A 26,690-nucleotide genomic window follows, 5' to 3' on the forward strand; every position below is an offset into this window, starting at 1 on the left:
TATATCTGATGGACAGCTGATGAGTGTGGTAAAATCTTTACTGAATTATTGTAGTGAAATAAGGGCTTCCTGTTTAGGGAAGACAAAAGTAAAGCCTTAGGGCAAACAGACTATGCCATTAAAATACTGTTAGTGTACATATATAAAAAGTTACATTAGTTTGTCTTGTATGACCAAGTATTATTTTTTGTACTTTTTTGTACAATTTTGTATGTATTATTCTTTGTACTACTTAGTGTAAAATTTTGTATGTTCCTTTTGCACAAATTGTTTCCCATTAAGTTACATATATTTTTGGACAACATCCGTAGACAATAATTGTCTACGGATGGATAAATAAATAAATAAAATAAAAATAAATAAAAAGTACATGGGCCTCTACAAGGGGAGGATCTGTCTGATGACGTGTCTGAGGAAGAATTGGAAGTCTATATGGAAGACAGTGCATCCACTATTAGTCAGAGTTTAACAGAACTTTGGAAGACTTGCAATCAAATAAGGCAGAAGGGATAGATAACATTCCTGTGAAATTCCTGAGATCATTGGAGGAAGTGGCAAATAAGTGACTTTTCAAGTTGGTGTGTAGAATCTATGAGTCTCGAAACATACCATCAGACTTCTGGAAAAATATCATCCACACAATCCCAAAGATAGCAAGGCCAGATAAGTGCCTCATGCATCCAAGTCGTTGATAAACAGAAGAGTGGAAAAGAAAAATGAGAGTCTATTAAATGATGACTGGTTTGGCTTTCAGAAAGATAGGGGCACCAGTGGTGCTGGTCTGATTGAAAATGGAAGCACGACTTAAGAAAAATCAAGAAATGTTCACAGAATTTGTTGACCTAGAAAACATGATTGACAATGTAAAATGGTGTAAGATGTTCAAAATTATGAGGAAAATAGGAATAAGCTATAGAGAAAGATGGATAATTTACAAAATGCAAGATAATCAAGAGGAACAATGAGAATACAAGACCAAAATCGAAGTGCTGGAATTAAAAGAGTTTAAAAAAGGGAAGCAGTCCTTTGACTCTATTCTTTAATCTGTATGTCAAAGCAGTAATGATGAAAATAAAATAAAGTTTTATGAATGGGATTAAAGTTCAGGTGATAGAATACATATGATGCAAAATTTGCTGATGATATTGTTATCCTCAGTGAAAATGTGTTGAATAGAAGGAGCAGTCTGCTGAGTGCAGAATACAGATTTAGAGTAAACTAAAGAATGATGAAAGTAATTAGGAGTAGCAGAAATGAAATTACTGACAAATTTAACATCAAAGCTGGGGACCATGAAGTAGACAAAGTTAAGGAATTCTGCTGTCTTCAAAAGAAAATAACACATGAGGAACAAAGCAAGAAGGAGATAAAATCAGATTAGAAGGGAAAAAGAGTATTCCTAATCAAGAGTAGTATGACAGTATCAAATATTAGCTTAATATGAGGAAGAAATTTCTGAGAATGCATGTTTGGATCAAAGCATTGTATGGTTGTGAAGCATGGACTGTGGAAAAAAAAAGAAGAGAATCAAAGCATATGAGATGTAGTGCTATAGAAGGTTGTTGAAAATTAGATAGACTAATAGGACAAGGGATGAGGAAGTTCTCCAGAGATTTGGTGAAGAAAGGATCTTATGGGAAACACTGACAAGAAGAAGGTACAGGCTAAGAGGACATATTACGACATCAGGAAACAACTTTGATAGTACTAGAAGGAGCTGCAGAGGGTAAAACCTATGGAAGAAGACACAGAATGGAATACATCCAACAAATAATTGAGGACACAGGGTCCAAGTGCTACTCTGAGATGAAGAGATTGACACAAGAGAGGGAACTGTGGTGGGGGCCGTATCAAACCAGTCAGAAGACAGATGACCCAAAAAAATAAAAATAAAATAACTGGGCATATCCAGTGGTAATAAAAGGTAAGAAAATCAGATTAAAAGAATCTAAAAGTTCCTTCAGAAATGCACAAATCAAAGTAAATTATGAAAGATCTATATGAACTGTTCAGTGACACCAAATTTCCAGTACTTCACAACCAAGTACAAAAGTAGCAAAAAAACATACAGAGAATCTCTGAAGATTTTGAAAGTAAACTGTTATACCCAACAGATAAGCAAATCTGGTAATATTAGTAAAATAGCCTTAAATATAAATAGTAAACAAAGAATGTGAAAACAGAGTGTATTCATGTTACAGTAATGCAGCATTAGCTGAAAAAAAAATCAGCAACCTGCTGCACATAAGAAATTTTATTTCTTTACCTGTTTCAGGCACCTGGTGCCCTAATAATGCTTCTAATGTTCTGAAGAAGGGCACTAGATGTCTGAAACCAGTCAAGAAATAAAATTCCTTGTGTGTAACTGGTTCCTAATTTTTTCAGCAACTACCCCTACATTTGCTGAGAATGGACAAAGCACTAAATATAGCATTAGAACAAAATGTAAAAGTTATTGTGTGAGCCAGAAACAGTCTGTGAAGCCTTCGTAGAACATTTAACTAAGGTATACAGAGAAGAAATTGATAAATCAACACAAATAAAACTTAGTTAAAATGAATAATTTATTTTTTCTCAAGGAATGTAACAGAATATGAGGAATGAAAATAATCTCAAACTCAAAATAAAAATAAAATATCTGCTGGCTAGTATGGCATATCATATTACTTAAAGAATGCATACATCAGTTAATAGAGCCGTTAATGCATTTAATAAACAGTTAAATTGGCCAGGGGCTTTTCCCAACCTTTTAAAATTTACGTCCACCTTATAAAAGGGAGCAACCACTGATATAAATAACTGCAGGCCAATTTCACTGACTTTGGGTCTTCGAAAGTTATTTGAGAGGGTAATTCTAGATCAAATGGAATCGTTCTTCGGTAAATACAACATACCAAATACTTGCACCACTGGTTCCAAAAAGTGGAAGCAACAATAACCGTAACAGAAATTTTTTTCCAGGAACTGCTAAATAGAGTGGATAAATTAAATGAAGTCATTGGGACTTTTCTAAATTTGTCTAGGGCCTTTGATTCTGTGAATCACACAGTACTTCTATACAAATTATAAAATTAGGTATAAAAGGAGTGACACTAAATTTTGGAAGTTGTTATCTTGAGGATAGAAGACAATGTTGTATGTTATAGGAACAAAGTTAAGCTCCTAACAGTAAAATCAACATACAAACCCCCAACTGTGCAGGCCCCCAGGTTGAGGCCAAGGTAACACAAGATATACCACAGAGAGAGTGACCACATGGCCAGAGACAGTGGCCATGAATGTGTGAGTTTCACTTATGTGAACGTGTGTGTTTTGAAACGTAACTGCCTATTAAGACCCATTTAAAACAAACATTTCCCAGTCTAATTCAGGATCGCACATGTAAACAAAATATGTAACTCGTCTAGAAAAAACTATAACTGAGATAATAACTGTTTAATTTGTTACACTTCGAAGTGTAGAAGTTCTGTAAATGAAGGGAACAATTCCCATGAAGGGAGTCTCTAGGAATTAATAAAACATGTAAATGTATTATTGTAATTTATGATATAAATAAAATAGAAAGAAACCTTCCACATGGGAAAAATATACTAAAAACAAAGATTACATGGCTTACCAAACGGGAAAGCGCTGGTAGATAGGCACAATAAAAAAAACACACACACAAAATTTTAAGCTTTCACAACCCATGGTTGCTTTGTCAGGAAATAGGGAAGGGGGGAAAGATGAAAGGATGTGGGTTTTAAGGGAGAGGGTAAGGAGTCATTCCAATCCCGGGAGCGGAAAGACTTACCTTAGGGGAAAAAAAGATAGGTATACACTCGCATGCACACACACACACACATATCCATCCACACATATACAGACACAAGCAGACATATTTAAAGGCAAAGAGTTTGGGCAGAGATGTCAGTCGAGGCAGAAGTGTTGAATGACAGGTGAGGTATGAGTGGCGGCAATTTGAAATTAGCGGAGATTGAGGCCTGGTGGATAACGGGAAGAGAGGATATATTGAAGGGCAAGTTCCCATCTCCGGAGTTCGGATAGGTTGGTGTTAGTGGGAAGTATCCAGATAACCCGGACGGTGTAACACTGTGCCAAGATGTGCTGGCTGTGCACCAAGGCATGTTTAGCCACAGGGTGATCCTCATTACCAACAAACACTGTCTGCCTGTGTCCATTCATGTGAATGGACAGTTTGTTGCTGGTCATTCCCACATAGAAAGCTTCACAGTGTAGGCAGGTCAGTTGGTAAATCACGTGGGTGCTTTCACACGTGGCTCTGCCACTGATCATGTACACCTTCCGGGTTACAGGACTGGAGTAGGTGGTGGTGGGAGGGTGCATGGAACAGGTTTTACACCAGGGTCAGTTACAAGGGTAGGAGCCAGAGGGTAGGGAAGGTGGTTTGGGGATTTCATAGGGATGAACCAAGAGGTTACGAAGGTTAGGTGGACGGAGGAAAGACACTCTTGGTGGAGTGGGGAGGATTTCATGAAGGATGGATGTCGTTTTGGGGCAGGATTTGAGGAAGTCGTATCCCCGCTGGAGAGCCACATTCAGAGTCTGATCCAGTCCCGGGAAGTATCCTGTCACAAGTGGGGCACTTTTGGGGTTGTTCTGTGAGAGGTTCTGGGTTTGAGGGGATGAGGAAGTGGCTCTGGTTATTTGCTTCTGTACCAGGTCGGGAGGGTAGTTGCGGGATGCAAATGCTGTTTTCAGGTTGTTGGTGTAATGGTTCAGGGATTCAGGACTGGAGCAGATTCGTTTGCCACAAAGGCCTAGGCTGTAGGGAAGGGACTGTTTGATATGGAATGGGTGGCAGCTGTCATAATGGAGGTACTGTTGCTTGTTGGTGGGTTTGATGTGGATGGATGTGTGAAGCTGGCCATTGGACAGATGGAGGTCAATGTCAAGGAAAGTGGCATGTGATTTGGAGTAGGACCAGGTGAATCTGATGGAACCAAAGGAGTTGAGGTTGGAGAGGAAATTCTGGAGTTCTTCTTCACTGTGAGTCCAGATCATGAAGATGTCATCAATAAATCTGTACCAAACTTTGGGTTGGCAGGCTTGGGTAACCAAGAAGGCTTCCTCTAAGCGACCCATAAATAGGTTGGCTTACGAGGGGGCCATCCTGGTACCCATGGCTGTTCCCTTTAATTGTTGGTATGTCTGGCCTTCAAAAGTGAAGAAGTTGTGAGTCAGGATGAAGCTGGCTAAGGCAATGAGGAAAGAGGTTTTAGGTAGGGTGGCAGGTGATCGGGGTGAAAGGAAGTGCTCCATTGCAGCGAGGCCCTGGACGTGCAGGATATTTGTGTATAGGGAAGTGGCATCAATGGTTACAAGGATGGTTTCCGGGGGTAACAGACTGGGTAAGGATTCCAGGCATTCGAGAAAGTGGTTGGTGTCTTTGATGAAGGATGGGAGACTGCATGTAATGGGTTGAAGGTGTTGATCTACGTAGGCAGAGATACATCTGTGGGGGCTTGGTAACCAGCTACAATGGGGTGGCTGGGATGTTTGGGTTTGTGAATTTTAGGAAGTAGGTAGAAGGTAGGAGTGCGAGGTGTCGGTGGGGTCAGGAGGTTGATGGAGTCAGGTGAAAGTTTTGTAGGGGGCCTAAGGTTCTGAGGATTCCTTGAAGCTCCGCCTGGACATCAGGAATGGGATTACCTTGGCAAACTTTGTATGTAGTGTTGTCTGAAAGCTGACGCAGTCCCTCAGCCACATACTCCCGATGATCAAGTACCACGGTCGAGGAACCCTTGTCAGCCAGAAGAATGATGATGGATCGGTCAGCTTTCAGATCACGGATAGCCTGGGCTTCGGCTGTGGTGATGTTGGGAGTAGGATTAAGGTTTTACAAGAAAGATTGAGAGGCAAGGCTGGAAGTGAGAAATTCCTGGAAGGTTTGGAGAGGGTGATTTTGAGGAAGAGGAGGTGGGTCCCGCTGTGATGGAGGATGGAACTGTTCCAGGCAGGGTTCAATTTGGATAGTGTCTTGGGGAGTTGGATCATTAGGAGTGGGATCAGGATTATTTTTCTTCATGGCAGAGTGATATTTCCTGCAGAGACTACGAGTGTAGGACAGCAAATCTTTGACAAGGGCAGTTTGGTTGAATCTGGGCGTGGGGCTGAAGGTGAGGCCTTTGGATAGGACAGAGGTTTCGGATTGGGAGAGAGGTTTGGAGGAAAGGTTAACTACTGAATTGGGGTGTTGTGGTTCCAGATTGTGTTGACTAGAATATTGAGGTGTTGGGGGGAGTGGAGCTGGAAGTGGGAGATTGAGTAGATGGGAGAGACTGGGTCTGTGTGCAATGAGAGGAGGTTGAGGTTTGTTGGAAAGGTTGTGGAGGGTGAGTGAGTTGCCTATGCAGAGGTGGGAAACCAGGAGATTGGATAGTTTTTTGAGGTGGAGGGTGGCATGCTGTTCTAATTTGCGGTTTAAATATGTGCAGTTTTGGTATTATTTTTTGTTCTTTGGGGAGAGCACTGTAGAGGATTTTGGGTTGGTATAGTACACTTTTGTGATGCATAGCTGTTTTATGAATTTCTCTGTGTAAATCATTCCTATTCCTCATTTTGTAGTTGTGAAATTCTCTGTTTAATGTAGAAAATTTCTCGTGTTCTTTTAAGAAACATATGCATTCATATATGTATAAGGATGGTAGTGTCATGATTTTTAATTCTTTGAAAGCATGCCTACAAGAGTCTCTATATCCTATACCTTTTATTATTCTGACTGCCTTCTTTTGTTCAGTCTTACACTTACCCAGTTCTACTGTAAGGTTAGTTTTTATTTTATTTGTAATATGTTTGAAGTTGATCCACATTGTTTTTTGGCATTCGCAATGAGTCTGTTTTCATTAAACCATCTGTCTGCTTCATCTGTTTCTAATGTGACTTTTTCATGTAAGGCAGCTTCACTATTTGCTTTAACAAACAAACTTGTATCGTCAGCAAACAGTACTGCCTCTGCTTCAGATAGTTGACTTGGTAGGTCATTGATAAATATTAAAAACAGTAATGGCCCTAATACATATCCCTGGGGTACTCCGTACAAAATTCTCTCGAATCTTGATGAGTATGTCCTATTTGCATGGCTTATCTCCACCTTCTGATACCTGTCTGACAGACATGATTCAAACCATTTGTGGGCAACTCCACGTATCCCATAGGCACATAACTTCCTAAGCAGTAACTTATGGTCAATGACATCAAAGGCCTTTGATAAGTCCAAAAACAGTCCACAGTTTAATTCCTTTCTATTTATGGAATTTAGAACACGTTGTAAAAAATTAAAGATAGCTGTTTCAGTTGATTTATTTTTATGGAAACCATTTTGCGCATTAACCAATATTCTATTCTTAATAAGAAATTTGTATAGTCTATGATACATTATCCTTTCTATTATTTTTGAGAAAGCTGACAATATTTATAAAGGCCTAAAGTTACTAATAGCATATTTATCACCGTTCTTGTAAAGTGGCTTTATAGTTGACATTTTTAGTTTTGATGGAAACACCCCTGTCTTAAAAGATTCATTTATAATTTCAGTGATATGTGAGGCTATGTTTCTTGCACTTTGCTTAATGACTTTGTCAGGAATCCCATCACACCCACATGACATTTTATTTTTTAACTTATTTATAGCATTTAGTACCTCTGATTCAGTTACTGGATAAAGGAACATTGTCATGTCATTCATGGGGATTTTTACCTTGCTAATTTGAGCACAGACATACAGTTGTCCTGCTCTATTTAGGAGATCTCCACTGTTTATGAAATGTTGTTTTCTGAAATCTAGCTGGACAAATGTTTTCACTTTCAGTGGAGCATCAGGTTTTATTACGCTAGTAACACTGAATCCTGAGTTATGTAGGGTTTCTGCCAGTCTTTTTCCGAGACTGTCAGCAAGTACATACACAGTAAAAGCATTATTTGTTGTGCTAAAGTCTTCCAAAGTTTTGCAGCCTATTATATGATCTTCTTTCTTTTCACAGTCTCTTGCCTTCTTTATAAGGTAAGTAACAATCTATCCTTTTCAAAGTATTGTTGTTAAAGTGCGCGTCATTTATGTTGGCGGCCAAGTTTAGGTTTGTTCTGCGCATCTGATGACAAAAAATACAGTCAGCCAATGAACAGAGAACGACGTTGCCAGATCTCGACTGCAGAGCAGAGCACGGACGAGTGTCTTCAGTTTTAGAAACATTCAGTCATAAATAAAGTAATAGAACAAAAGCAATGTCTTGATAGCAGACTTTGTTTTTTGAAAGTTTGGAAAAACCATTATTTATACCAATTGCTTCATTTTCTATTAATTAATTAAACCAAACAAGCAATAAGACTCTTAATTCAGGCAATAGCAAGGAAAGGTGTTCGTATCAATTTCACGAACCGCTTTTTCGCAATAAAGAACAGCGGTAATTGTTTATTTCCTATTGTACTTCAACGAAGTGTGAGTAATTCATAGGCATACCAACAGTGTTTGTCAGAATTTTGCGTGACCGTTATACTCCTTATGGAGAGACTTTACAGTTCGAGCTGCATTAGCGTAACGGTTAAGGCATTGGGTTAGTAAGCGAAAGGTAAGGAGTTCAAACCTTGTGCGATGCTAAATATTTTCTTTATTTAAAAACAATATCGAAGTGTCTTACTTCACGAATTTTATTCGTTTGAATGCAATTTTTTGAAATTTCTAGTGCTTTGTCTCTTCAGTAACTGTTTCGCTGCTGCAGTCACGTGCTCCCCGATTTTGTCATCACTGCACTGCTCGCCTGTGCAGACACATGGTGTTCCCACTGCTTTGACACACTTATCATTCGATTTCACAAAAACTATTTGGCCCAAAAATTTGATTTTTACACATCTTCTTGACTGATACCTTCCCCCCATAAATGACTTAATTTTGTTTTGATGTTCAACCCAGTTATTGTGCAGCATTAAATGTAGTAAACCACTGCACAAAATTTTGAAGAGTTTGCAGAGGTAAAAGTCCATAGCGTATACTTTCCGTATGGTCGATTTTAGTTGCCACAATGTTGAGAATGAAATGTGAACAAGGTACCTAAATTTCATATAAAATTTACTGTATAACAATATCTCATTTAATTTAAGTACCACATAGGTGTCGTATGTAATATTGAGAAATATTCCGTCTTTTGCGACTGTAATAAAAGTTTTATTTACACCGAGCGCGTTTGGCTTTATTTTAAAGCACTTCAGTCAGTCAAAGGAAGTGGGGGGAAAGTATCAGTCAAGAAGATGTGGAAAAAATCTAATTTTTGGGGCAAATAGTTTTTGTGGAATCGAATGATAAGTGTGTCAGCACAGGCGAGCAGTGCAGTGACAAAATCTCACACGGCGCGGAATGCGGGGAGCACGTATCTGTAGCAGCGAAAGGGTTAATGCGGCCGTGGTGGCTTTACTTCATAAACTGCGCGCTCCCCCCTAAATGTAAGCTTGGGAACTATACTATACTATGGCGCTGCTTCTCTTGGCACGTGCGTCGTGTGCAACTGGCAACGCAGCAATCTCCCACGTCTGGGCGGGCATGCGCGAGCCGCCAAGATAAAAGAATTCAACTATAGTCATGAACGAACTTCCACTGAATAAGAAAAAACTGATTCAATGAATTTCTTGTTAAATTATAGCTAATCTCTGGTGGATATACATACTGAATCACTGTCTACAGCTGACACATCCAATACATATAATTTTTTAGGCATTGTGGTAGATGAATATCTTATGTGGAAAAAGCTTCTGTAAAAAGACTAGCTGCAACATTTACTTATTGAAATGTCTCACAAATGTTATAGCTCCCTGTCTTTAATAGGATGTTCAAACTTCAGAAGAGAGCTGTTAGAATAATTGAGGATAAAAGCAAATACCAGTCCTGCAGGGACTACTACTTCAAGCATAATTTACTGACTATGTTGTACTCATTGTATGTCCTTAAGTCAATTACATTTGCATATTTTATTTTTATTTATTTTATTTGGTATGCGTATTCCATGGATCCGTACATGTGAGTGATTTGCCTGGATGTGGAACATGTCAATACAATTGTACAAATACAACAAATGCTACAGAATAGTAATATAATACAATGATATAGATATTAATAAGTATCACTTTTTCTCATTTACAAGCTGTCATTTAACTAGTATAGCAATTCACAATATAACATTATAACTATAACATTAACACTATAACATTAACATAATATTGTATCGTCCATCTAATAACTAAGAGACTAAATACATCTATTACTAAGGGTGGGCATTACTTCTGGAAAAGAATTCATCTAAGGAGTAAAGTGGATGGTCAAGCAGGTATTTTTTTTTAACGTACCTTTGAACAGCGTTTCATTTTCTGTTGTACATTTAATCTAATTAGGCAATGCATTAAAAGTCTTTATAGCAGCATACTTTACTCCCTTCCGTACAAGTGATAAATTTTTTAGTTCAACATGTAGATCATCTTTACCTCTAGTATTGTAGTTATGGTAGGAACAATTTGTTTCATACTGAGCATAGTCTTTATTAACTACATTCATCAGAGAGTATATGTACTGACATGTTGTAGTCAGAATACCTAACTGTGTGAAAAGTTCTCTACATGAGGTTCGTGGAGGAACCCCACACATGATTCTGACTGCTCTCTTCTGAGCAGTTAAGATTTTTTTTTGAGGCTGGTGAATTACCCCAGAATATTATCTCATAACTCATTAATGAGTTAAGTACCCAAAGTAAGCCGATTTTAAAATGTTGATGTCCCCAAAATGAGTAATGATTCTTAGAGCAAAAGTTGCTGATGAAAGCCTTTTTAGAATAAGGGACACATGCTGTTCCCAGTTGAGCCTACTGTCAATGTGAACCCCCAGGAATTTAGTGGATTGCACCTGTTCTAGTTCCTGGTTGTCATGAGCAATTACTATATTTTCTAGAGTTTTATTTTTTGTGTGGAACTGTATACAGTTAGTTTTTTTAATATTAACTGAAAGAGAATTAATTGAAAACCAAGCTGTAACTTCTCTGAGTATATCATTAACATCAGTCTCCAGATCAGCAGTAGACTTACCATCTACGACAATGCTTGTATCATCAGCAAACATTGTGAATTCACAATTTTTACTAATGGACAGGGGTAAATCATTAACATATATTAAAAACAGCAAGGGTCCAAGGACAGATCCCTGGGGAACTCCATGCTTAATTTTGCCCCATTCAGAATCCACTAGATTAGAAGATCCTTTGTTGCAGCTGTTTAGAACCACCTTTTGTTTCCTGTCTTCAAGATATGATATTAGCCAGTTACCTATAGGCCCTTTGATTCCGTAATGATAGGCCTTCTCCAAGAGTATATTGTGGTTTACACAATCAAAGGCCTTGGGAATATCATAGAAGACACCAACTGGTGACTTCTTACTATTAATAGACTCCAAGACATCATTTGTGAGTGAATATATAGCACGCTCTGTGGAAACCCCTTTTTGAAAACCAAACTGTCTGTGGTTAATAATATTAAGTTTATCAAGATGTGCCACAATCCTGTTATACACTGCCTTTTCAAGAACCTTTGAAAACGTTGTCAAAAATTATCATCCTGTCTCTCTCTTAACATCTGTAACATCGCCAGACTTGAAAAAGAGGTCTCACAATGGCATATTTCACTCTCTCTGGAACAACTCCCTCATAAAGAGATGCGTTGCAAATGTGAGCAATTACAACACTTACATCATTACTGCAGGCTTTCAACAGTTTACTAGAGATGTTATCTATACCTGAAGATCCTTTACTTTTCAATGAGTGAATTATTTTTTTTTGTTTTGTTTCATTAACAGTTATGGGTGTTACATTTATATCATTCAAACATTGTGGGAGGTTAAGTTTCAGATTATCTGCAGCTTCCCTTAGGTCACCACTGCAACCTGTTTGAGAGGTGACACTTAGAAAGTGGTTGTTAAATGTGTCTGCTATCTGTTTATTATCAGTTATTTCCAAATCGTTAATTTTTAGGACAGCAGTTTTTTCATTGTCAGGTGGTGCAGCACCTGTTTCCCTCTTTATTACATCCCAAATCGATCTGATTTTATTATTTGAACAATTAATTTCAGATTGTATGCACATACTTTTAGATTTTTTAATGACTTTAGTTAAGATTTTGCAGTATGTCCTATAATATTTCATCTGGAGGGGATTATTGGACTGTCTGGATGTTATATACAGTTCTCTTTTTCTTTGGCATGATATTTTTATGCCCTAAGTGAGCCATGGTTTTTTGCTTGATTGCCTGTTCTGTAGTCTACAGACCTTTTTCAGAAAGACACTTTCAAATATACCTGATAATGAAGAGAATGAAGAAATAAGCATAATGAATAGAGACTTTTATAATTATAACATATGAACCAGATGTGGTTATCATAGGGTACTGAATAATGGAAGATCTACAGATAACAGTCTACTTGCAGTTGGGAGACCATTCTATAACAATGAATAAATAAGTAACCACAACAGCTGCCAGCTGCTGTGAGAAGATTTATTGATCTTCTGTTGGTTTACAACTAGTTTCATTACTCTAAAGTCACTTTCTCAGTTGCAAACAATTGAACTTTTTTAGACATGGAAGCAATCCCTCAGATGTCTCCTATCTTTATGATGATCAAAGCATAAAAAACACAACCATCTAAAACTTGACAGTGGAGATCTTGTGAGATGTAACACAAGCAGTGATGAGAAGGCCGTGTGGAGGAATGAGTAAATGCTATACTGTGGAATGGGCTGCTCTGCACATGTCATCTCAGCACTGCTTGTGTTACATCTTGCATGTAGTCCACTGTCAAGTTTTGGACAGTTTCATTTTTCACACTAGGATCAGCATAAGGATAGAGGATATCTATGTCTTACTGAAGGATCAAGAATCAATCAAGAATCAAGAATTTTATTCACCGTAGATCATTTTACAATGACATTGGCTTCATCATACAAGATGTACTAGTACATACAGAATAATAAAATAAACTTCTGTCAATACATTATAGAATACATTTGAAGCATGGCAGTGTACCAAATTACAAAGGATAGCTTTTAAAAGTTAACGCAACAAGCTATCTTATAATCTAATATAATATGGTATTTTATTGTTTATAGTATAAACTTTGTAATTACACATGATTAACCACAGCACAAAATAATGTGTTTAACTACAGACAACTTTTAAATGCTTATATTCTCCTCAGGCATCTCAAAGAATTCTTTAATGTCATAGAATGGATGATCTGACAGCCAGCTGTACCACTTAATTTTAAAAGAATTTGTATCCATAGACTGAACATTAACTGGCAGTTTATTGAACATTTTGAGTGGGTTAACTTTGTGGGAATTTCCTGTTCTCGCTAATCTGTGGCGCGGTATGTCTAAATTACCGTTAGCCCTGGTGTTGTGTTCATGTATTTCCCTTCTGGCAATAAATTATGAAATATTATTTTTAATATAGAGTACAGACACATAGATGTAGAGATTTATAATTATAAGTATTCTGAGTCTGAAAAAAAGAGGACGACAGTGCCCCCTATGACCTCTTTTACATATTATATGTATGACTTTTTTTTGTAATTTCAATACGCTTTTGATGTGAGGGGAGTGCCCCCATATAATCAGACCATATGAAATATGTGACTGGAATAGCCCAAAGTATGTCACCCTGAGGTACTCCAAGCTCACTACCTCCCTTAGTTTCAAGAGAAGGTATGGCACCCAAGATATTTTTTCACATACATGATTGACATGTGCCTTCCAATATAGTTTTGAGTCAATGTGAATACCTAAGAGTTTTACCGACTTATTGCCTACTTCATTTGATGTTCCCATTAAAAGTTGTTGTGTTTTGTCAGGATTGCATAGGAGCTTATTGGCTGCAAACCAGTCCAGGGCCTTATCTAGTGTTTCTTTTGTTAGGTTATTCAGATCTGAACTGTTCTGATGTTTGGTAAGTAGTGTTGTATCGTCAGCATAACACACAACAGGGTAAGCTATATTTTTACGTAAATCATTAATAGCGACAATGAAGAAGAAGGGTCCAAGGATAGACCCTTGTGGTACACCTGTGCTGATTTCCATGATGGAAGAATTTAAATTTCTGACTGAAACAAATTGTTTTCATTTACTTAAATAAGAATTTATCACAGATAAAGTGCTCTCTCTCACCCCATAAAACTCTAGTTTCCCCAGTAGTATGTCAACAGGAATGCAATCGAAAGCTTTGCTTAGGTCATATAATAGCAGTGATAGCACCATGTTATTATTTTCAAAAGCTGTTAAGGTTTGGTCAATGATTTCCAAGATGGCCCCTGTTGTGTTCTTCCCCTTTTGAAAGCCAAACTGATTTTTACATAGGATATTGTGTTTTTCAAAGAAGTTGCTTATTTGTGTGTGTATCAGCGCCTCAAATACCTTTGAGAATATTGGAACAATGGAGACTGGTCTGTAGCTTTGGGGGAGATGTTTGTCTCCTTTTTTAAAAACTGGGACAACTTTTGATACCTCTATTGCATCCAGAAAAACTCCAAATTCTACACATTTATTAAAAATATAAGCTAACGGTTTGGCGATTGAGTGTATTGTCTTTTTAATTATGTTATTTGATAACCAATAACAGTCAATACTTTTAGAACCTGAAAATTTCGATACAGCTTTTATAACATCAGCAGGTGTAACAGCCCTCCATTGAAATGCCAAGTTAACAGGCAGTGGTGTTCCAACAAGGTTCATTGCAGATGAATTTGTTGCTTTGATACTGTTACTTATTTCTTTAACTGAGCTTAACAAGTACTCATTTAATTCTTCAGGATCAAGCAGAGCAGTTTCTGTGCATTTCAGTGTATTCTCTTGTTTTATTATTTGCCAAGCTGCCTTGCATTTATTGGGAGCTCTTTCTATATAGTTCTCCACTGCTTGCTTTTTTGCCAGAAGAAGTTTAGCTTTATAGTATTTTTTGCATTTCAGATATGACCTATGAATGTTCACACTCTGTTCTGCCCCTTGGTCAGAGGCTTGTTTATGCATCTGATACAGCATATGCAAGTTTCCTCTAATTTCTACTAGCTCTTGTGTGAACCAGTTCAGACTTTTCTTTTTCATTTCATTTGGATATCTAATTTTTTTTACTGGTGAGCAAGAATACCATAAATCTGTGTACTTTTTAAAGAAGTTACCAAACCTAATTTCAGCTTCCCTTTTTCCAGATTGACAATTATATATAAAGTCCCAATCTGCACTTCCTAATCTATCAACAAACATATTTATGTAGTCTTCCTTCTGTCTTCGTACCACTACTACTTGAGATTCTTCAGTTTTAACTGGCTGCCTCTTACAGAGTGTAAGGAGTAGTGGATCATGATCTGCAAGTCCACTTCCTGCAAGTCTAACTGTAAAATCCTTCCTATGGAAATTCACAATAATATTGTCTATACAGGCATTCTTACGTTATTTGTTCAATAGCGGTCTAATGATCTTAGCATATTCAAAAATGTCCTAGAAACTGGTCTCTGTGGGTTTACCATTTCTATGTTGAAATCACCACATATAGCAATTCTCGTTTTACTCTTCAATATTTTTTTAATTATTAATTCACATTTTCCAATAAACAAATTTACATCACCATCTGGCGACCTATATAGACTAAACTACCACTATATTTTCATTCATTAGTTTTACACAACTAAACTCCCCATCTAGCTATGAGGAGTATGTAGATACATCAATTCTGGAAAACATTATTCCTTCTTTGACAAAAATTCCCACCCCACCATTCTTTCTCTGTTTTCCACATATCATGTCTCCCACAACACACCCTTGGGGAATGAACATATTTACTTGTTCTTGTGTTAACCAGTGCTCAGATACACATATAACATCTACATGCTCAGTGTTACATAAATGTTCTAATTCTAAAATTTTATTTCTAATACAACGTATGTTAACGTATAGAAAAATAAGTAGTTTGTCTCTGTCTGTATTCCTCTGAGAGCAATTTGACTTTATATTTGAAGTTGTAGGTTCCGTTAATGTCTTTAATCTTGATGCACTGTGATCACATGTGTTATGATAGTCACATACCTGTTCATCCACTTGATGACTCACTTTGTTAACTGCTTTCATCTGTGAAACCACTGCTGATCCCACCAAAAATCCTGGTCCCTCGGTTGTGGTTTCTTTTTTCTGGTTGACTGCCGTACTCCATGTGTTGGTATTCTCATCCCTTGAGCTTGATTTGCTGTTCTTCTTTTTGCAAGTAGGTCTCTCTTCTTATATGGTGCCTTCTTTCCTGCCACATCATCTGCTGCTTCTTCAAACTTTTGCACTGTCCTCTTGGGTAAGTTTATTGCTTGAGTAATTGTCCTCTCCACACAAACAGAGTTCACTTTTAAGGATTCTGTTGTTATTTGTGCTGGAGTTGTGTGAGTAACAATTCTCACTGATTCTTTATCTGAGACTTCAGTATCCTTCCATTTAAGTTCTATTGCTGTTTTGTACACTTTCCTGTTTGTTTCCACTGATTCATAAATCCTTGTGGGAATTAGTTCTTTACCAGTTGCATTAAGGTGTTGTCCATGTGCTGTATAAAGCTCCTTGTTACTAGGAGTATGAATAAAACAAGTGTTATGAAAGCCTTTCACTATTTTTTTTTTTTTTTTTTTTTGTTTTCTGTTTGCAGATTGAATTTCTTGGTTTACACAGGACAATTTAGGCAGGTCATGTCTATGTGGTACACCAACTACAATCACCTTTGTATTTGTATTTTGTAATGCTGACAAGGCTTTATGTAGTGAACGAATTGCCAACTTGGTTTCATTCTTTGCTACATCATTAGCCCCTGCCCAGATAACTGCAAAATCTTGACTTGTCAACTTATGGAGATCATTGCATTTTTTTAGTATTACACTAGTGGGGGCACCTGGTATCACCTTCCCTTCAACATCATATTTATTTGAAGCTAAGTTTAAAATGTTTCTTGCACAGTCTCTGCCATGGCTATCTGAAGCGATGAATATTTTGGGTCTCCTATACACTGACTGACTCTCAGGAGCAAAGGTTTGCATTTTCATTGCTGCACCCATAGATTGATTTCCTTTTTGCACTGCGTTCTGTGTTGTGGTATGCACACTGTGTTGTGAATCATGATTTATGTTGGGTGCATCAAATCTGTAGTTTTTGCACATTTCTATCTTGCCTGATTCTCGCTTCTGTAGTTCGTTTGTTAGCAAACATATAATTGTTTCCGAATACTTAAGTTCCTTTCTTACTATTCTGAGTTCATTCTGTAACTTTTCGCACACACGTTTTTAACGGGTCTGTTTTGATTTCGTCCATATCGTCACCGTCAGTATGAAAACAATCACTGCATTTCCAGCTTTTCACTCTATTCGTTGAATTTACACACGAGTAATGGAATTTCCTGTTACACTTTACACAACACATGCCTTTTCTTGCTGTTTTGTTACAGGAACATGATTTATTCCACGCTTCCTCACTTATTTCATAAATAGTATTCAAATTTTCCTAACTGGTCGCGGCCATTGTGCACTAGTTAGTTTCAAAGCACAATATGTCCCTGTTCTTTCAACAGATCGCCGTATTTTTAGTTACTCACCGAAAACAATTACTAATCCACATATACACACCATAATATGTTTAACTTAAGCTTGTTAAACGATCAAAGTAACTTATTTTGTTCACACATTTATCAGCACACGCTATACAGCCATTCCAAAGATAAAAGATGGCTTCCATGTCCAGGAAAGGTCAATTGTTTGGCAGCTGAGGACATGACTTTAAAGTCAAGAAACTAGGAGGTCACTAAATCTTCCCACAGCAGCTGTTGTGGTTATTTATTTCTGAAATGGATTTCTACAGCTGTAGCCACCCCTCTGACCTAGTAATCTGTACTCCTATAACATGTTCTCAAATAATATAAAGTGATTGTGTGGATACCTTATAATGGCAATCTGAAAAAGTTTTTAATTTAAAGATGTTTATGTTCTTTCAAAGATTTCTGAACTCCATTATCAATGATCCCATTTCTGTATATTAGTGGTTTTAAATGCTTATGTAATAATATCTAGTGTACACTTGTTGTATATATTCATTATGTTTATTACATGGTACCATTGTTGTAAATTTACGAGAAAATGGCAGTGTAAAGCTATTATGGAGAAATAAATATTATTATTATTATTATTATTATTATTATTATTCTTTCCTTTCTCAGACGTTATGTCTGGTTAAAAATGGAAAGTGACGTGGACCTTGATCAAGCATGACTTCCTTTTAACTGTACGGTATATGTTACATTGCATTTAGGAACTTTCGGGTAATTGAACATGTATCAATAATTACAGATTTCTGTAGTTGTATATATAAGTTTGGATGTAGCTGTATTGCATTGATGTACTGGTGGATACTGTGTAGTATGACTCCTGTAGTTGATAGTATAATTGGTATAATGTCAACTTTATCCTGATGCCACATGTCCTTGACTTCCTCAGCCAGTTGGATGTATTTTTCAGTTTTTTCTCCTGTTTTCTTCTGTATATTTGTTGTGTTGGGTATGGATATTTCGATTAGTTGTGTTAATTTCTTCTTTTTATTGGTGAGTATGATGTCAGGTTTGTTATGTGGTGTTGTTTTATCTGTTGTAATGGTTCTGTTCCAGTATAATTTGTATTCATCATTCTCCAGTACATTTTGTGGTGCATACTTGTATGTGGGAACGTGTTGTTTTATTAGTTTATGTTGTATGGCAAGTTGTTGATGTATTATTTTTGCTACATTGTCATGTCTTCTGGGGTATTCTGTGTTTGATAGTATTGTACATCCACTTGTGATGTGATCTACTTTTTCTGTTTGTTGTTTGCAAAGTCTGCATTTATCTGTTGTGGTATTGGGATCTTTAATAATATGCTTGCTGTAATATCTGGTGTTTATTGTTTGATCCTGTATTATTATTATTATTATTATTATTATTATTATTATATTCAGTCATTTGGCTTGAATCCCACACTAGTGTTTTTTGTTAGTTGTTTCACTCATGTAGGGTAGTCCGAAGTTTCGTTGTACTTTTGTGTTTCTTTCTTCCAGTTATCTTCATTTATTCACGTTTTCTAGATTTCTCAGAACTGCTAGACACAGAATAATCTTCACGTTGTCAACACTAAAACATGTGACTGTAAGCTCATGTGTACACTATTTGCTACCAATAAGTGAAGTAATGGTACCACTTAGTTTAGCTCCCTCTTGCACTACAAAACTGCACTTCAGAAACATTCCTAAACCTCTCTTTTGTTCAGTGGGAGAGTAAAAGTGGATAATAATTGTTAACATCTAGTGAGATAATAAATAAGTAATAATATTATCTAAATATATCAATAATTCATTTTTTAACTATTTGTGGGTTAGCTTTCTCTTGCATTCTAGTAGACAATTAGTTATTGGGAGAATGGTGCAGATTGTAAGCTGCATTGAAACTTTGGAGCTAGATTGTCCTTTTCCACAATTTATGGTGTTTATGTTAATTAAAAATCTCACAGGAATAAATTCTCTATCACTAACAACAGAATAAATAGGGATAACCCCCTAAGTTGAATGGTAGGGAGAGGGGAAAAGAGAAGGGGAGCACAGGAAAATAACATAAGAGAAAACTGATTGTGATGGGGGAAGGAATATGTGTGTGAACAGTATGGTACAAAGTGGATATAGTTGGGGACAAGAGATAATAATATAAAGGAAAACAGAAAAGGAGGGGGAGAGTATGACCACTGAGAGAACAGAGTGGACGATCATTCATAAACCTATACCTTGAACTAAAGTATCTGTGTTTAATGCGTGGCAGTCAGAAGGTGAGGAAGGGAGATTAGTTTAGGTGAAAGGACAGGAGCGAGGGACAGGCCAGCAGATAACAAGACGTGAAGGATTTCCAGCCTGAAGAATGTTTTGGAGGGACAGTTCCCAGCTTATCAGTTGTCTTTTTACATGAATATGTAAATGTAAAATCTCACAAAAAGTTAGATTATTGTTTAAATATGACTCCATCTTATTAACTATAGTTTCATATCAGTGAAACTGTATTAACCATATTTTTATATGTCTCCCATATTCTAACCAAATGATTAGTATATGTACATTACAAGATGAATAAATCACAGCTCACCACTTGTGCATGTCTGTTTCCAATAGAAAGTATGTAATTCCCATAGTAAATAACTGGTAAACTGTTATCATTACCTATTATTACAGGATAATCAAGAAAAGTAGTGTGTCATACTTGTAAGGCATTGTGTGAAATGATCTGTCATTCAATCACTGATACAGCTAAAAAACTAAACATTGCCCAAACAGGCCATGAAGGCCCAATGGTACCAACAGTACCGACAGCCCACAGGTGTCACTGGATGCAGATATGGAGGGGCATGCGGTCAGAACACAGCTCTCCCATCCATATGTCAGTTTATGAGACTGGAGCAACTACTACTCTATCAAGAAGTGACTCAGTTTGTCTCACAAGGGCTGAGCACGGCCTGCTTCCCAACAGCGCTCAGCAGACCGAATGGTCACCCATCCAAGTGCTAGCAAGGACAGCGCTTAACTTTGGTGATCTGACGGGAACCGGTGTTGCCACTGTGGCAAGGGCATTGACTACTGATACAGCTAGTTAATTTAAAAATCATAATTTTTTTTCATTTTTGACAGTTAACTTCAGCCAGGTATTTCTCATTGTGTACCTGTACTGATTAAAGTAGACTTTGTAAGGTTATCATCATAGTACCCTTACCAATAATCAATAAGAGCCACCTATTTCAGGTGACTCTCATATCATTGACCTTCTAGAAGATTACACATGAGGCAGTTTCAAGCCAATGATTGGAAAGTCATGTATTAGACTGTGTGCACTTGGTACAAGCTTGAGAGGCATCAGTGGGTTATAAGTGGCCAAAGGTGAAATTACGAAAAGAACTTTGAAAGGAATGTGTACATATGAAAAATGTTTTGTTATTTTGTAAGCAAAGCATCAAAAGTTGTAAGTAGTAAAAGATGTTCATGGAACAATATGTGAGTTGCAGATATTGATGGGACATGGCAATGATAATACTTTAAAGGTGATCACTGACATAACTGGATACCAGAAGAAGTTATATAACTTGCTGAAAGAGCTAGAGAGACAGTTAAATCTTTCTGAACGTAAATTACATGGTGAATTTGTTCACTGTGACTAGATAGAATTAGTGATGTGGGACTCTGTGAGACTAGCTAAGAACCATATACTTGTTTCCTAGGCTAAATAACTGTTTTAAAATTGAGCAACTTTTATCATTCTAGTACTGTTGTTAAGCATAATTCTCTATATGCATAGGAAGTAGTGTGTACGACATTTTAGGTACTGGTACACAGCAAAATTCAGTAACTGCCTACATATCTGATGTAAACGCCACCCCCAACCCTTTGCCACTATAATTCAGTGACAAACTGCCTATTGGCTTCTGTCTCTGGTTCTTTGGCCGAAGAACCAGAGACAGAAGCCAATAGGCAGTTTGTCAACAAGTGGCCACGAAAGCCTTAACAATTTTGTATAATTCAGTGAACTGTCATTAATAAAATAAATGTAAAAAATGTATTAGAAGGATTTTTTATAACTTCTTTAACACGCAGATAGTTTCAGTATATTGCATTCATGTGTTAACTCTAAAGAGATGGAAAAATATTTCATTTTTAGCATAGAACAAGAGTTGTTCAGTTAAGGTCACACAAAAATGTAAAAAGAGAAATGTAAAATAAAATAGGCGTCTACATTACTACTCCATAAGACTTCACTGGCATGTGACAGAAGATAAATACTCTACTAGTAATGCTTTAGCCCGAGAAGAATGGATGCAGTACTTGATTAATGTGTGGCATACAGTATTCTTAAATGAAAGCAGCCATGTCATATAGCAGCTCTGCTGCCACCATTGCATTAGTTTTTATATTGGTACGATTACCAACCAGGGATCGGTTGGTAGGACATGTTCTGAGACATCAAGGGATCACCAATTTAGTATTGGAGGGCAACGTGGAGGGTAAAAATTGAAGAGGGAGACCAAGAGATAAATACATTAAGCAGATTCAGAAAGATGTAGAATGCAGTAGGTACTGAGAGATGATGAAGCTTGCGCAGGATAGAGTAGCATGGAGAGTTGCATCAAACCAGTCTCAGTACTGAAGACCACAACAACAACAACCAACCAGTTGTCCAGCAGGATGAATGGGCTCCACCAAACTGTGGCAAAAAGCAAAGAAGACTGCCCTGTAGCACAACATGCAGCTGAGCATAATATGCTTGACTTCAATGGCTGCTGGACAACAAAGCCCATTTGAATCCTCCCCTCCACCACCAGCTTTTCTGAACTGTGCAGATGGAAGTTATCCTTTCAACACATTCTTCACTCCCAAAATTATCCCAGCCTCAATCTACGGTAAACTACTATCCCCACACCGTCCACCCAACAGTTTTCACCCCCTCATCCTACCACCTCCTCCCTTTTTACAATCTCTCACCCTCTTTGCGTGCCACCCACTGCCAATGAATGTGCCTGTCATTTCCCCATCCTTGCTCCTCTCCTTTTCCACTCCCTGTTTTTCCCCCTCACCCCACCACCCAATGCTACTCCTGGCAATCTCTAGTCCCTGCATGCCATGCCAGACAGCGTTGTTCTCTCCTCCCACCTGCACTCTGTTATCCCTCCCCCTTCCTTGCCCAACTCCAGATTGCTATTCACATGACAGGTGCATTCTGGTCAGAGCTGCCAGGGGTAATGGTCACGTGTACATGAATTGTGTTTGCTTGTGTGAATGTGTGTGTGTGTGTGTGTGTGTGTGTGTGTGTGTGTGTGTGTGTGTGTGTTTTCTTTGCTGAATAAGGCTTTGGCTGAAAGGTACAATGTGTAACAGTGCTTTTGCTTTACAAGTACAGTTAGAAAATTGGTTCGTTCTTACACTTACTAATTAGAAGTAATTTCCAACCATTTTAACATTTATTCCAACTCCAGTAATCTTTTATGCTCTAATAGTCTTATGGTCATTCAACCAACTCTCGTTCCTTCATTTGTAATAAGTGAAATGAAAAGTTTGGGCATGTTTGTTGTCAGGAGCTGTAATATGTTCTTAAACTGCAAATTCGTTCTGTAAAAACAGCCCATGATTGTTCTCAGAAAAAGACATTTGGGAGAGTATCACACAGATCTCTGTTCTTTTTGTCCATAATAAATGCGTGTCTCTTCCAGTCTGCTGCTGGCAGATTAAAACACCTTCTTTACCTCAACATAATCAGGGTATTATGCACAGTGTTTTCAGTCACTCTTGAGAACTTACAGTGCCTTCAATAACAGATGCAAAAGGGCAATAGAAACAAGGAATTTTTATTATTAGTCAATTTTTCATTCTTTTTCTAACTGAAATCACATCACATTTAAAAGCTGCAACTGTCTTTGTATTAGTTACTATTGCAATAAATATATCAATACCATTGTCTTACAGCCAGTGTTTCCAATACATTTTCTATTGGAAGTGAAAATTTTGCTGTAATTTATTTGTCACTGCAGCCAGCATTCTGTTTCAATGATTTTGTGGGCACTGCTACAATTAGTAAGTGAGCGTTATTCAGGGTCATCTCACTGAATGCTCCTGCTGTCAATTACAAAAATACGAGGGCAGTTCAGAAAGTAACCTCCGATTGGTCACAGTGCGGGTTGTGGGGGGAGTAGCGACGCCATCTGTGCGTTCACGCACTCAACAGGTCAGTCGGCATCAAGCCGTGGTCGAGTGAACGTCGTACCTGCGCTAGTTTAGTTTTTGTGGCAGTTTGAAATATGTGCTGCAATAGAAAACCCCGCCAAATGTGAAGTGCGTGCTGTCATAAGGTTTTTTACAGCCAAAGGATATTCTGCAGCAGCTATTCATTGTGAGCTTTGTGCCGTGTATGGACCAAGAGTTATGAGTGAAGGAGTTGTCCGTGAATGGGTACGTTTATTTAAAAGTGGACGAGAAAACGTTCATGATGAAGAGAGGAGTGGTAGACCATCATTGGTGACTGACGAACTCGTTCAGACAGTTGATGCAAAAGTTCGTGAAAATCGACGTTTCTCAATGTCGGAGTTGTCTACTGGTTTTCCACAGATTTCTAAGACTCTCTTGTACGAGATAGTGACAGCAAGATTGGGTTACCGTAAGTTCTGCGCACGATGGGTGCCCAAAATTCTTACCGACCACCACAAAACTCAAAGAATGGCCTCTGCATTAGACTTTCTGTCACGTTATGAGGACGAAGGAGAACCATTGTTAAACAGAATCATGACCGGTGACGAAACCTGGATTAAGTACGTGAACCCTGAGACAAAAGAACAATCAAAGATGTGGGCACATTCAAATTCGCCTACCAAACCGAGAAAAGCCTCGCAAGTTTTTTCTGCCAGAAAACTGATGGCAACGGTGTTTTGGGATGCCAAAGGGGTGTTGTTGGTTGAATTCATGGAACGTGGTACGACCATTAATCAAGACGTGTACTGTGAAACAATAAAAAAGTTACAACGGGCTATACAGAACAAACGCCGTGGTATGCTGACTTCCGGTATCGTTTTTTTGCACGATAACGCCCGTCCTCACTCTGCTCGCAGAACAATGGCCCTTCTTGAGTCCTTCAAGTGGGACGTTATCAACCATCCACCTTACAGCTCAGACCTGGCGCCAAGTGATTATCACCTCTTCATGCATTTGAAGAAATGGCTCGGGTCACAGCGGTTTGATGACGGCGAAGAGCTCAAAGATGCGGTCACAGGCTGGCTCCAGGCACAAGCGGGTGATTTTTATGCAGAAGGAATTTCAAAGCTTGTGAAGAGATACGATAAGTGCCTCAATCGCTATGGAGACTATGTAGAAAAATAGTGCAAAGATGTAGTTGTAAGATGTATATATTAAAATATTTTTATTTAACTTGGTGTATTTTTTTAAATCAACTGGAGGTTACTTTCTGAACGGCCCTCGTATTACATTCTTTTTTTATCTGCTAAAGGTTAGTACTCCTCCATGATTAGTATGCCACAATCTGTCATTTCTCTTGATCTAATAACCACAAGTGTTCATCAAGCCCACAAAAGAATGTTTCCAACCTAAAAACCCACACCAGTCACCTACACATATTCTGCAAGTTATGTAGTAGTTTTCTAGATGTATTAAACATCTAAACTTTCTGGGGGCCCTATATGTGTCCAGGAGATAGTTTATGTCAGTAGAGTGGAATTGTGTACCCACACAGATTTGGAAACTCTGATTTAAGCCTTTCACTCATTTATAATTTAGAACAATGACGCAGATCATAGGGTGAGTATCTAATCCATGAGTGAGCCAAGCAATCTTGAAACTTCATCCAAATTACCAAACAAACCAAGGAATTTTGATTTAAGCATTGCAACACTCCAGTAAACGTACTGTTGTGTTTCAACTTCCACCATTTACCAGTACAGTGGGGTAGTAGGAAGATTTAATTGGTATCCACTGCATATAAGTGAATAATAACTGAGAAGAAAAGTGATAATGGACTTACCAGTTCAGGAGGAAGTGTGATAACAGGCAATTGTTTTTCTACAAGGTCTAAGCTCTTGCATACAAGTGAATCTGCAAGACTTAATGGGACTTCAAATTTTGAAACAATTGGTTTTGTACGTTCCACAGCAGCTTGGACTGTGGCTTCAGCAGTTGACAAGCCCCAGTTGAAGAGAGGATTTGATACCTGGAAGAAAATCATAAGTTGCTACATTTTCTGAAATGCATACATCATGACCTAAAAAGGAGAGAGAGTGGGAGAAAGGGAGAGATGTGCTACTCTGGGATTCAAACCCAAATGTCCTCCTTAATACATTTTTTCTCAAAGTTTCACTGCCACTTACGTTTCTGTCCTGTCCTTTCAAAACACAACAAATAGAGGAATTAGAAAAATCACATAATAATTTAAACAGAATCCATTTCATTGTTGTGTCTTATAAGGTAGGTGAATGCACCATGATTTGTACAGTGTGATATTTATTTCATGAAATTTAAGTGTACTAATGAATCAAAATTGACATAGGAATATTAATGGTCATGCATCACTCTTTACAAATTTGAGAATGTTCTCTTCACTGCATGCCTAATATTTATTATACTTTTGCCCCAATTTTTGTCATGTATTCCATATCTTTCAATTAATTTTTCTAACAGAGGCTCTGTTAAAATTAATATTATGAAACTAACAAGTTTTTCATTTCTCTCATTGGTTATTATAGCCCCTCTTCATTTCATTTGTGTAGCCCATCTTCTTTTGCCATTGTGATTATCCCTGTTATACATGGTTAAACATTAGGCATAATATTAGATAAGGGCAAGAACATTTTAGAGTGAGTGATATTTAATTCAATGTCTGTTACCTTTACTTTTGTGTAAAAGTCTGATGCATATGTCCAACTAGTCTCAATGAGGGGAATGCTTGCTATTCGTGCTACACATTTTAGATGTACAACTGCCTCCTTTTGTTCACCCATTGTTTTGTATTTGAAATTATAAAGCATCTGAAAGAAAGAAAAAACATGATTTGTAATTTAATAGCAGCACAAATATTTCATTTTCTAA

At 37.6% G+C, this 26,690-nt stretch overlaps 1 protein-coding gene across 3 annotated transcripts in view; it reads right to left on the bottom strand.

The window, feature by feature from the left end:
• Window positions 1-26,690, bottom strand: part of LOC124615279 (lipid storage droplets surface-binding protein 1) — a 205,490-nt gene that overhangs the window by 99,519 nt on the left and 79,281 nt on the right. For all 3 annotated transcript variants that reach the window (XM_047143058.1, XM_047143048.1, XM_047143038.1), the window contains exons 2-3: window positions 26,489-26,629; window positions 25,630-25,815 (exon numbers count right to left, since the gene is read on the bottom strand). In XM_047143058.1, the coding sequence (XP_046999014.1) occupies window positions 25,630-25,815; window positions 26,489-26,629 (327 nt within the window). The remainder of the gene's footprint in view (window positions 1-25,629; window positions 25,816-26,488; window positions 26,630-26,690) is intronic.

Source organism: Schistocerca americana, chromosome 1 (genome assembly GCF_021461395.2).
Source record: "Schistocerca americana isolate TAMUIC-IGC-003095 chromosome 1, iqSchAmer2.1, whole genome shotgun sequence".
NCBI lineage: Eukaryota > Metazoa > Arthropoda > Insecta > Orthoptera > Acrididae > Schistocerca > Schistocerca americana.